The sequence below is a fragment of the Pantherophis guttatus genome, chromosome 6, assembly GCF_059756535.1.
Source record: "Pantherophis guttatus breed Tessera chromosome 6, ASM5975653v1, whole genome shotgun sequence".
Taxonomy (NCBI): domain Eukaryota; kingdom Metazoa; phylum Chordata; class Lepidosauria; order Squamata; family Colubridae; genus Pantherophis; species Pantherophis guttatus.
This window is the reverse complement of record NC_142068.1, coordinates 18,970,594-18,982,474: the sequence shown is the minus strand read 5'-3', so window position 1 is coordinate 18,982,474 and position 11,881 is coordinate 18,970,594. Positions and strand designations below refer to the sequence as shown.

At 41.0% G+C, this 11,881-nt stretch overlaps 1 protein-coding gene across 5 annotated transcripts; it reads right to left on the bottom strand.

The window, feature by feature from the left end:
• Window positions 1-5,450: 5,450 nt before the first annotated feature.
• On the bottom strand, window positions 5,451-10,636 carry ACTRT3 (actin related protein T3). Of its 5 annotated transcripts, none has more exons than XM_034439019.3 (2): window positions 10,405-10,636; window positions 5,451-6,485 (listed from the first exon to the last, which is right to left on the bottom strand). In XM_034439019.3, the coding sequence occupies exons 1-2, from the start codon at window positions 10,605-10,607 to the stop codon at window positions 5,567-5,569; spliced, it is 1,122 nt and encodes a 373-aa protein (XP_034294910.1). In that variant the 5' UTR covers window positions 10,608-10,636; the 3' UTR covers window positions 5,451-5,566. The 5 variants fall into 5 exon arrangements, with proteins under 5 accessions (XP_034294910.1, XP_034294914.1, XP_034294912.1 ...); XM_034439023.2 differs by having other exon boundaries at window positions 10,604-10,636; XM_034439021.2 differs by lacking the exon at window positions 10,405-10,636 and adding an exon at window positions 6,733-7,112.
• Window positions 10,637-11,881: the final 1,245 nt, after the last annotated feature.

The following is an 11,881-nucleotide window of genomic DNA, read 5'->3' as shown; positions in this document are numbered from 1 at the left end:
ATAAGATAGGTTCCTCCTAGACTCTCTAAAGACAAAACTAACAGACCTCCCAAAATATACTCAGCCACAAATGAACCATAGTCTGGCAAGTTTATTGTATGGGCCTAGCAAATGTAGAACACATTAATTTAGAAGTTGATGGATGTTTTAGCGTTCCAAGTTTGCAAAAGAAAACCAAATACAAATGTAAGATGATACAAAACAAGTTTTAGGTAATCAAAAAACTAGGCTGGATGGCTCAGAGCATATATTTATTGAGTTTATGATTTAGGGCTCTGCAGTACTCTGGATATGAAGGGGGAAATGATTCAGAGCATGTAGGGCACTCACACTGCACCTGTCAGCAACTCCTTAAATATATATTTGATTTAAAGAAATGCTGACAGGTGAATTATGTGCACCCCAAATCACCCTTACCCTTTGAATCCAGATCACTGGACAGCCTTTTATGGACTTGCATTAATCAAAGCCAGTGCAAGTAACCATCTATTTTACTTGAAACTATTCCTGCAATATTTACAATTACACCATTCAAAAACATTTCCAGAGCTATCATTTGATCTAAATGGGTTTGTACAGCATCAGAAATTAGACACCTTACTTCAGTTAAGTTTCCTTAAAACTTTGGTAAGAGAGCCTTTCAAAATTTGGGGGCACTAAATCATTTATCTCATTCTTAACTAGTGGGAAAAAATGAGAATCAGGGAAAAATAATAGTAGGCCAGCTTTCCTGCCCCTCTTGGTTTTCCCCAACTATGATGGAACCACAATTTCACAAGTCCCTGTACTGTTGCCAGAATAGAAGGCAAGAAGCCACCCCTTTTTAAAAAACTGGTCTGCCTTGCAGAATGTTGCCAATGTATTTCTTACATTTCAAAAGTACATCTAGAAATATTCTGAAAATACAAAAAATAATCCAAGATAAGCCTTGTGTGTAACTATGCAAGTCATCCACTCAACCTAGAAAGGGGGGTGGGGGAGGCAAAACAAGCATATCCATTACTTGGGGTGAAAAGACAAAAGCACCCAATAATATATTCGTAAAAATTTGCTAAACTTGTATGCCACCTAAACTTTGGAGGGCTCCCATTAAAAGAGATAAAAAGATGAAGCGAAGGTTCTTCAAAAATGCTTGTCCAGGCACGAGTCGTTTCAGAGATGGTTTTAAATAGTGAGAAAAATTAAGAAATCAACCTACCTCACCACCCAGGATGCCTATGGAGATTCTCAATTATCCTGGTCACCTTTGTCCCAAAAGTGCTGTTTTTCAAAAAAAAGGCAACTATTTTTTTTCTCTCTTTAAAACATTTCGCTTCTCATCCAAAAAGCTTCATCTCTTCATCGAGTCAAGGAAGCTTCTTGGATGAGAAGCGAAACATCTTCACGGAAAACCAACCAAGTCCAGTCGCCTTTTTGAAAAAAGCACTTTGGAGACTCCCACTCAGGACTAAGCATGTCCCGGGGATGAGACCCACCCACTCTTTTTACTTTCTTTCGCCTCAGTTGCTCTTTCGAGAGTTCCCCATTCCCAACCTAATCAATGCAGGCAAAGGCGAGGTGGGGGAAGGGAGATGCAGAAACTGCCATTTTTCCCCCCCAATCAATCATGGAGCTGGGTTAAACAGTCGACGCCATGCCGGGAAAACAGAACTGCACAGCCCGAGGAGAGCTGGCATTCGCCATAGCCAGGGGTCCCCAAACTTGGCAGCTTTAAGACTTGTGGACTTCAACTCCCAGAATTCTCCAGCCAGCCATGGTGGCTGGAGAATTCTGGGAGTTGAAGTCCACAAAATCTTAAAGCTACCAAGTTTGGGGACCCCTGGCCATAGCGCAGGCTTGGACGACGCGCAGCCGTTCCCCTTCTCCCCGGGAGCCTGAGCTTGGAGTGTCCGGACGACGCCCGCCGCTCACCCCACTACTCAGGGGCGAGCGAGGCAGGAGGCGCCGCCCGTTTTTGCTCTCGCGCCGGGCCCTTGCGAGCCCCTTTTTTTCCCCCGGTCCTCCGCCCTTCGGTGAGACTCGCCGTCCCCGAGGCGAGCAGGGCCGAACCCTTCGCGGCAGCAACGGCCCGGACCAGGCTGACCGCGGCCTCGAGTGGGGGCGGCGGCGCCGGCTCCGAAACCAGCACGCCCAAAGCGGAGAAACAGGGGAAACCGACGCGCGGCCGGCTAGCGGAGGAGGTTCCCCCGAATCGCTGACGTTTTTTTTTCGGAGCTTCGGTTCGCTGAAAGTCAGCGAGTAAAACAGCGAAAGAGGATAAACGCCGTCGAAGCCGACAGCGAGTTAGGGTTAGAAAAGAAGGAGAACCTCCTAACCGCCGCGGGGCTCCTCCCGCCTCCGGAGTTTAAATACTTTCCCTCCGTAGCGTCCCATTGGGCAGCGAGCGAGGACTCCTTGTTTCTCATTGGTGCGAGGAGGGTGACGACATCGGGGTGGGGGGGGTTCCTGGTTTTTTTTTTTTGTAACGGAATCTGCCCGGGCTTGACTTTTTTAGCAAGTCATGTTGGCTGGAAAATTCTGGGTTTTGCTTTGCACATGGATGGATGGATGGATGGATGGATGATGGATGGAAGTAAGGAAGGAAGGAAGGAAGGAAGGAAGGAAGAAAGAAAGAGAGAGAGAGAGAGAGAGAGAGAGAGAAAGAGAGAAAGAAAGAAAGAAAGAAAGAAAGAAAGAAAGAAAGAAAGAAAGAAAGAAAGAAAGAAAGAAAGAAAGAAAATTCTTTATTGGCCAAATGTGATTGGACACACAAGGAATTTGTCTTGGTGCATATGCTCTCAGTGTACATAAAAAGACATTTGTCAAGAATCATAAGGTACAACACTTAGTGATAGTCATAGGGTACAAATAAGCAATCAAATCATACTAGGAAACAATCAATCCAAGGTTGGCAAGGTTGTTTTACAAATTTGTGCTTTAAATCATGGGAGGAGTATGTTAGTCTGCGGTGAACCGCCTTTTTCCGACGAACACTTTTTTTTTTAAAAAAAGCATAAGCTTTCATGCTTATTCTTCAAGTGGCTTTTTTGAATTGGTGTATTATGCAATGCAAAGTAGCACAATGTAATGCAATGCACTGCTATGCTATGTATTGCTATGCTATGCATTGCAATGCTTTGCACTGCACTGCAATGCATTGCTATGCAATGTACTGGTATGCAATGCACCGCCATGCAATGCACTGCACTGCTATGCATTAAATACTTTGCAATGCACTGCTATGCTTTTAAAAAAATGTTCCTGGTCCAGAGTTTCTTCTGATAGATGGGCAGCTGTACATGTTTGTTAAATAGATAAATAAATATTGTGATCTAGTATCTCATGAAGAGCTGCAGGTCAGGAAAGTTTATGAGTTTTCATAAAATGCGGTAGTTGGAAAAAGTGCTACCAGATTCCTGTTTTGATGAAGGAGGGAGGGAAGAGAGAGTTGGTTTTGCTTTGCCTTGGTGTCTGTGGGTGTAATGGAAGCATAAATGCCTGATTTCTCTTCCTCTCTGGTTGGAAATTCTGGAAGTTGGAAATCCAGCAGACTTCTACAGTGCTAAATTAGGGAAGGCTAATCTACGGCAAAACGCAATAATCCAGACTTCTATAGAAATGATGGATTACAATATCAGGCCTGGGAAAAGCTGATATCAGTCCGTTCAGCTATTGAAAAAGGTGGATGTTAAAATGAGCAATTTCTTTAAAAAGCAGCAGGTAGCACCGAACTGGCATGAAGGGTATAACTTCAGAAAGCGTCAGTGTTTCTCCACCATGTCAACTTTCCCAATTTCTCAGCAATTGCTGTGCTGGCTGAGGGATTCTGGATACTAAAAGCCATACATCATGAATTTGCCAAGGGAAAGTTGGGAAAGACTGGTAGTATGGAGTTGCCATATTTCTGTTGTGAAACATAGGAACCTCGAGCCAAGGTTACTCAAGTTTGGGAAGACAGGATGAAAAGTTACTGATCCCCTGCAACCATTCCACAGTTTTAGGCACAGGCATGATCTGATAAAGGCTTTACAATCTCATCTTCCTTTTGCAATCCTATTGTGCAAGGATGGGCTGCCTATGGCTATATGAGCTTTTTAAGTCACCCTTTATGGTCCTCTCAAGCCTGTTCTGATGGAATGAAAACTGAAAGCGTTTTGGGATTAAACATTAAGCCCTAAAATCAACATCACAGTTTTAAAAACAGACACGGCCCAGGACTTCCCATCAAGTCTAATCCTAATATGATATGTGATGTCTCTCTTTCCCCATCTTTCAATCATTAGTCCTACCCCCCCCCAAATTTGGCCAGGCCCTTAGTCAAATGTTGACTATTCCTGCTTAAATGCTTTTCAAACACTTTGCTCTGTCTTTTTCTCTTATAAAGAAATCTCAGCCAGTAGATGCTCCTAGATGGCTTACTTACCTCTAACAACTTTCCATACAGTTAACGCCAACCACTTCTCACCCATTCTTGAGTGGATAGAAAACAAGATTGGCTTGAAATTGGTTGCCCCCATCTTGCCTCCATTATGACTGTTTTGACTCTCTGCCAAATGGTAGTGTCCTAATTTTGTGTGTGCCAAATGTGATAGCTAAATAATTGCCTGAACCCTTTAGCTTTGCTGTTTTCCATCAGGCGTTCAGCTGATATAAAAAACATTTCCCAGTCACAGCGCTCCTGCAGGAACAGAATCTTTAAGTTCCTTCCTGTGCCCCCTTATCAACACTCCAAGATGTTGTGAATAATTGGAATAAAGTTAAAACAAAATAGATTGAAACATGAGAAAGCTCTGTCATGAACAAGGTTTTTTTTCCTTTCCCAATTTTTTTATGTAGACCACAAATCAAGGGTGAAATCCAGCAGGTTCTGACAGGTTCTGGAGAACCACTAGCAGAAATTTTGAGCAGTTCGGCGAACCGGTAGCAGAAATTTTGAGTAGTTTGTAGAACTGGCAAATACCACCTCTGGCTGGTCCCAGAGTAGGGTGAGAATGGAGATTTTGCAATATCCTTCCCCCAGGAGTGGGGTGGGAATGGAGATTTTGCAGTATCCTTCCCCTGCCATGCCCACCAAGCCATGCCCACAGAACCAGTAGTAAAAAAATTTGGATTTCACCACTGCCACAAATGCTAACTTCTGCATTCCTCTGTATCTTTGTTTGGGAAGCAGTGGGAACAGGATTGGTTCCTTCATTTCTACATTATTTTACATTATTTCTCTGTTATGCCATTTCAACCTTAATCTAAACCAGCAAGGGCAATAGAGTCATAGCACTTTAGAGTATTGCTGTCTGTGAATTATTACAGGTAGTCCTTAACCTACGACCACAACTGAGCCTAAATTTATGTTGCTAAGCGAGACATTTAAATGAATTTTGCCCCATTTTACGACCTTTCTTTCTTGCCACAGTTGTTAAGTGAATCACTGTATTATAGGATATTTACTGAAATATAGCCTAAGGAAGCAGGCATGGAATTGTTACCTTTATTTGTCTTTCAAAAAGGTGAGGCAATAAATCTCACCAAGCGTTCCATGATGTTCTTCCCACAGCTTTTTAAATAAAAATGTTTCAAATACAACAGGAATCTAGAAGCACTTCCTGTGTACTATGTTGGGCCCAACTTCAGCATATTCTTCTTTGGAAATCCACATCTCCTGAAAGGCTGAGAGAGAAGCAAGAATGGATCCTCCCATCCAGACAGAGATCTTCCTGTCAGGAGGTGCTTGGACCAGGACTTCAGTGTCTTTGGGAGCCATGCGAATCAGCTCCTTAGTCAAGCGATCTGAAATCCCAGGAAAGAGACTGGAACCACCAGAAAGAAGGATGTTGGCGTACAGAGTGGTCCTTAAGTCAATGTCACATTTCATGATGGTATTGAATAAGAGTTTATCGATTCCTGGTGCTTCCATGCCAATGTTAGATGGGCGAAAGAGGGTCTCTGGGCAGCGGAACAATTGATTATGGATTTTAATAATCTGACCATCAGGCAATTTCCATGTTTTCTCTATTGCAGTAGGTTGTTTAGCCATTTCTTCTTCAGGGTTTAAGCACACATAACACAAGGCCTCCTTGATGATCCTTACAATTTCCCTTTCAGCTGTGCTCACTAAGGCAATGCCACTTTCTCTCAGGATTCTCATTAAATAATCTGTAAGATCCCGGCCCGCCAGGTCAAGTCGGAGAACAGCATGAGGCAAGCAGTAGCCTTCAAAGATTGGGACAGTGTGTGTGACCCCATCCCCAGAATCCATCACACAGCCTGTCGTGAGACCCGCAGCGTAGAGGGCTAACACAGCCTGAATGGCCACGTAGAGGGCTGGGACTTCAAATTTTTCAAAGAGCAACCTCGTCATTTGTTCACGATTGGATAATGGGTTAAGTGGTGCCTCGGTGATCAGTGCGGGCCTTGTGCTGGAGTTTAATCTCAGTTCATTCTCATAAGTATGCTTCCAGATTTTCTCCATGTCTGGCCAGGAAGTGACAATGCCATGTTCTACTGGATATCTGTTGGATAAAAATGAGAATTAGACATTAACTTCCAACATATTGTCAGATGTAAAAGCATCTAGGTCAGGGGTGTCAAATTCACATCGTCATGTGACATATCGTGAATTTTCCCCCCTTCGCTAAACCGGGGGTGGGCGTGGCCAGCGCGTGACGCATCCGGCCTGCAGGCCGCAGGTTTGACACCCCAGATCTGGGGAATGTACTGGATTGCTTAATATCAATATAGCTTGTGCTATCTACGTACAAACATGCACATATCTAAAAACAACTTGAACAGGGGCAGACAAAGTTCTAAAAATTCACAAAGGATGTGTTTCCATGTCAAATCTCTGTTCCAAATAACTTTTGTTTTCATCGACCCCAGTTTATAATCTTAGAATGCTTCTTCTGTGGAAGACTTGATACTGTAGTTGTTTAACATTAGTTACACTCTGTTTATATTTTTCTTAGATGCTTATTCCTCATTTCCTTCTATAGAAGTTTGGGGTGATGTGTGTATAGTCGTTTCTTTTCCATCTGAATTCTCATAACTTTGTCAGATAAGCTGGGCTGAGAAGTAATGATTGGCCAGAGTCATCCAAGGTGCTTCCTTGGTTAACTGGAGAATGGAACCTGGAGCTCTTTGTCATTTATCAGCGTTCTAATTCCGTGGTGAAATCCATTTTTTTTATTACCGATTCTGTGGGTGTGGCTTGGTGGGTGTGGTTTTGCTTGGTGGGCATGATTTGGTGGGCGTGGCAGGGGGGAGGATACTGCAAAATCTCCTTTCCCACCCCACTCTGGGGCCAGCCAGAGGTGGTATTTGCCGGTTCTCTGAACTACTCAAAATTTCCACTACTGGTTCTCAAGAACCTGTCAGAACCTGCTGGATTTTACCTCTGTTTTAATTACTATTCCTAAGGTTTTTCAAGTTGTAGCAGACTAAGGGTTGAGCAACACATTAAATCTTTATGGAATACATATTCATGGAATGTTAATAATCTTTATGGGGTGAAGTTGCTCCTAGTAGAAAAAGGCCTTGCACTTACATTTTACATATAGAAACTGAAAACAAATTACAGTTATTTTCAATTGATTTTCTTTTATGCATTACAAGGGTAGAAAATTCTACATGAATTCAATTGCTGTAGATCAGAAATGGGCAAGGTGCATATTTAAATATTATTTACTTTGATACACAGCATAGTCAATGATAGATAAAGATGGAAATTCATTCAGCTCAGTGACATTTGGAGACTATCTGTTGTCCATTCCTAGAGGATCATGATTAGCCTATTATGAAAAGGTTTTAAATTCGAAGGTCATGACTTGCAAAAAGGGTGGCACGCCCACATTTGGGACATGGAGAAGAAAAGGAAGACACATTTTCATAGACATAAAATCAGAGACTCCCTGATACAAACATGGACCCAGATCAGGCATAAATATTACAAAAAAATCCCAAATTGGCTCTCAACGATGGAGGCCCTGACCCACCCCAATAGATGGGAGAGGGAGAAAATGGGCAGATATAAAGATATTTTAGACGAAGGAGGGAGGCTTAAATCAAATGACACCTTACGAGAGCAAGGAATAATCCTAGACTGGTGGTCTTACTTACAAGTGAAATCCAGATACCAGAGAGATAAAGAACAATACGGTTTAGAATTTGGACCAAATGGATTAGATAAAGTCCTGTTGGGACCAAATAAAAAGATCCTGGCAAAACTATACAATTACTTACTAGGCGACGATAAGTTTGAAGATGTCACAAAGAACCAAATAATTGCATGGGAGAAAAACACAGGGCGTGATATAAATTTTGGAGAATGGGAGGAGGCATGGAACAGGAATCTTAAATTGACCAGAGCGGTGACATACAAGGAAAATCATTACAAAATGTTCCATAGATGGTATTTAGCCCCGGCCAGACTAGCAAAAATATATCCCAATATACACCCCAACTGTTGGAAATGTGGCCATGGTCAAGGCACCTTCTTTCACATGTGGTGGACATGCCAGGAAGCGAAAGGATACTGGAATAAAATTAGGAGGTGGTTAAATGAAATAATAGATGAAGATATTGAATTAACTCCAGAGATTTTCCTTCTGGGAATAATAAAGAAGCCATATAGAAAGGAAATGATACATTTAATGATCCATATAATTACAGCCGCCAGATTGGCATATGCACAGTACTGGAAAGAGAAAACTCAACCACCAGAAGAGCTTACAATTAAGAAAATACTCGAGTGCGCAGAGATGACTAAATTAACCTATGAATTAAATGATGAGAAGATAGTTTATTATTTGGTGTGGGAAAGGTGGTATAAGTGGTTGCATGATAAAATGAAAGGAAGACCTAAAGGTGTGCAAAATATTGATTAAAAGTGAGCTGAAATATCACCAAGTATTATTTATGTAAATAGCTAAAACACTGTACATCTGATAGTAACTGAAAATGTTATTATATTTATATGTTTTATGTCTTTGTCTGAATGTTTTGTTCCTCTTTTTTTCTATTTTTTTTAATTTCTGTTTTGTTTGTAAAAAAACCTCAATAAAGTTTCTATAAAAAAAAAGAAAAGAAAAGAAAAGGTTTTAAATTCTTCCTTTGGTCCACTACCGGATACAATCTCTCTTTCTGTCTTTCTGCACTCTCTGTGTGTGTATAGATAATCAAATTTCCAGAATCAATTGCACCTAATTTGGCAGACAAAATCATTTATTTGGCTTTATACACACATACACACAAACACTCCTCTATGGACATTTTGTCTTCAGTTCTGAATCTTTTGCAAACTAGGTCATTTAAATAAATGAATTGACTTGGTAATTTATTCATACCATATATTTTTTATTATAGTTCCCAGTTAGCAGAGTTAAACCATGTTTATGCTTAATTAAGCACTGTACAATGCTCTAACTGAACCTCAACTTTTTACATAAGATTTAACAGCAAGCTGTTTAACCCCAAGCTGGTCTTTATTTTTAACATTGGTATGTTAATACAAAATCATAATAAAGAAGCATGACAGTTGTTAAATTAAATAAGGGGGGAAATGGCCATCATAGTTTGGATAATCTAGAGAGTATCAGCAAAGATAGTAGAAAAGGAAGCAATCTTTGACTTGAAAAATTAAATAATTCAATATGATGTACGCCAGTAAGTAAATCTCTCCTCCTATTTTGAGAAGTGATTAAAATCTGAGGAAAGTTATCTTCTGTTTACAAACATGTTTATGTCTCCTTCATCTAGTGCTCTCAAGAAAAAACACCAATAAAGAAATGGCTTGCCATTGTCTTCTTTCAAGATGTTTTCCCCTAACCTGTTCTGGTTCTGATATTAATTCTGGCATTTCTTGATGATTTTTCCATCCACAGATTGAGTAGTTGTGGCCCTGTCATGTAGTATAGTAGAAAATCAGGGTTTTCTTCTTGTGGGTAGAGAAGAATCTCTGATAGTCTACACTGCCCTCCAAAAACCAGCAAAGGTACCTCTAGTTCCTTTTAATAGCACCTGGACAATATATACCTTTCCAGACAATGAACTCCAACCAGCAGTATATCCAACCAGCATGACCAATCTGAAAGACTACCAATTGCTGCCAATTATGGAGTTAATATCTAATTACATGGATCAAAGCCAGAACTCACTTGTCAATCATCACAGAATGCATTAGTCCATCAAATTAACATTCTATTGTTCAGAATAGCCCTTTTCCATTGTAGTACTACAGACGTCGTTGACTTGGCCTAAAATTATGTTCATGTAAATTAATCTTCTCTTACACCATTATTTCAACCTTTAATTCCTAGGATTCCTTGTTCTGAAGTCACTCCCTCCTCTGAGTAAACAGTTTTAACATGATTTTCAGACCAGCTAATTTTTACTTATCCCCCTATGGTTTACATTCCCCAGTGTTTGCTAAAGCACCTGAGGGAGAGGATCCCTCTCTTGGCTTGTGCTTCATCTCCAATGTAGAAATCCTTCTGGCCAGCGCCGAGCATTACAGACTTGGCCTTGGCGCGGCCTATCAAGTTGGTAAAGATGACACGTGGTTCCTTATCTCCAGCAACACCAGCCTTGAGCAGGCCTGAGCCATTGTCTAAAACTATAGCTGGTGGTAGCTCACCCATCCCTTGTTGATGGTTCCTGTTCCTGCACAGAGCATGTGACCCTCAGTGGGCTTGTCTTATATTGGGGAAAGATTAAGGCTAACAATCTCTCCAGACAGGTGTTGCTCAGGCTATTATGACCTTCATGTTGCTATGATACCTTCTGAGCAAAGCTTTGTAAGGCCTTGAATAAATGTTTGGATAAGATAGGATGAATACAGTGATTCTGTTTTCTCTGCATTCCTCAATGAAGTCTGTTTCATGGTTCAAGAACTGTCCTGTTGTGGTTAGTTTTTTCTTTTCAGGGGACATGTAATTTAAATGGGAAACTGTTTAAATTTGACCAAAGGCACAGACACATAACACAAGCTGACACTTCCCATTCCAACCATTCCAATTTCTCACTAGGATGACTTAAGCATGAAGCAGTAGGGCAGATATTTTTTTAATGGGGAGATGTCCTTTTACCCAAAAGATGGTTGGGGAAGAACAGGATATCCCTTTTCCCCAGGACTAAAGTTTTTGATACTGAGCCCAAGATATTGTGGAGTGTGTAGGGCTGATGCAAGCCTAATATTGGCTAAGAATGGTTTTTATTTTAATAATTGAAGTGAGATAAGTACTTGGGGAGGGATGAATCTAGGAGGTTTATGTATAGAAATTAGCCAATATTTGTAAACAGATCAACCAACTAACAGAGATAATGGAACAGAAAAAGGAAAAATATTTAAATGAGCCAACCTGCACTAAAAAAAGATAAGATGCATCAATACTGCTGTCTTCATTTGGGAGCGTCAGCAGGCTATAGTCAAAAGAGCTAAAACAGCTGCAACGGTACTATGGAAGTTCTGTCTGCCTTTAAAATGCTTTGCTTGTAAAGACAGATATAGCTTTAATCATATGGTCAAAGCCGCCATCTTGGTTTTTTGGGACATGATATCTGGCCTTCCTCTTCCAATTCTCTCAGGCTTCTGGCAGAGAACCTGGATCCTAAGCCTAGTTGGGAAGCTGCCCTCACAGAATTGCTGCTTTCAGGAATTGCAGCCCCAGCATTCTAAGGATAACAAAAAAATAATTTGAGCTTGGATCTCACCCACCACTTGCTTCTCATTGGAATAGGACTCTATATTTAATAAAATATTTACCGTAGTTGACAGCCAGGTTGCTAGATCTGTGGCACCTTCTTTGTAAGCACTTTATTTTTCCGGGAAGCAGATATTTTTCATTATCCCAATAATCATCTCCCCAATAAATTTGGGGAGCAAAAGAAATAAACCTGCTTCTCTAGCCTGGGG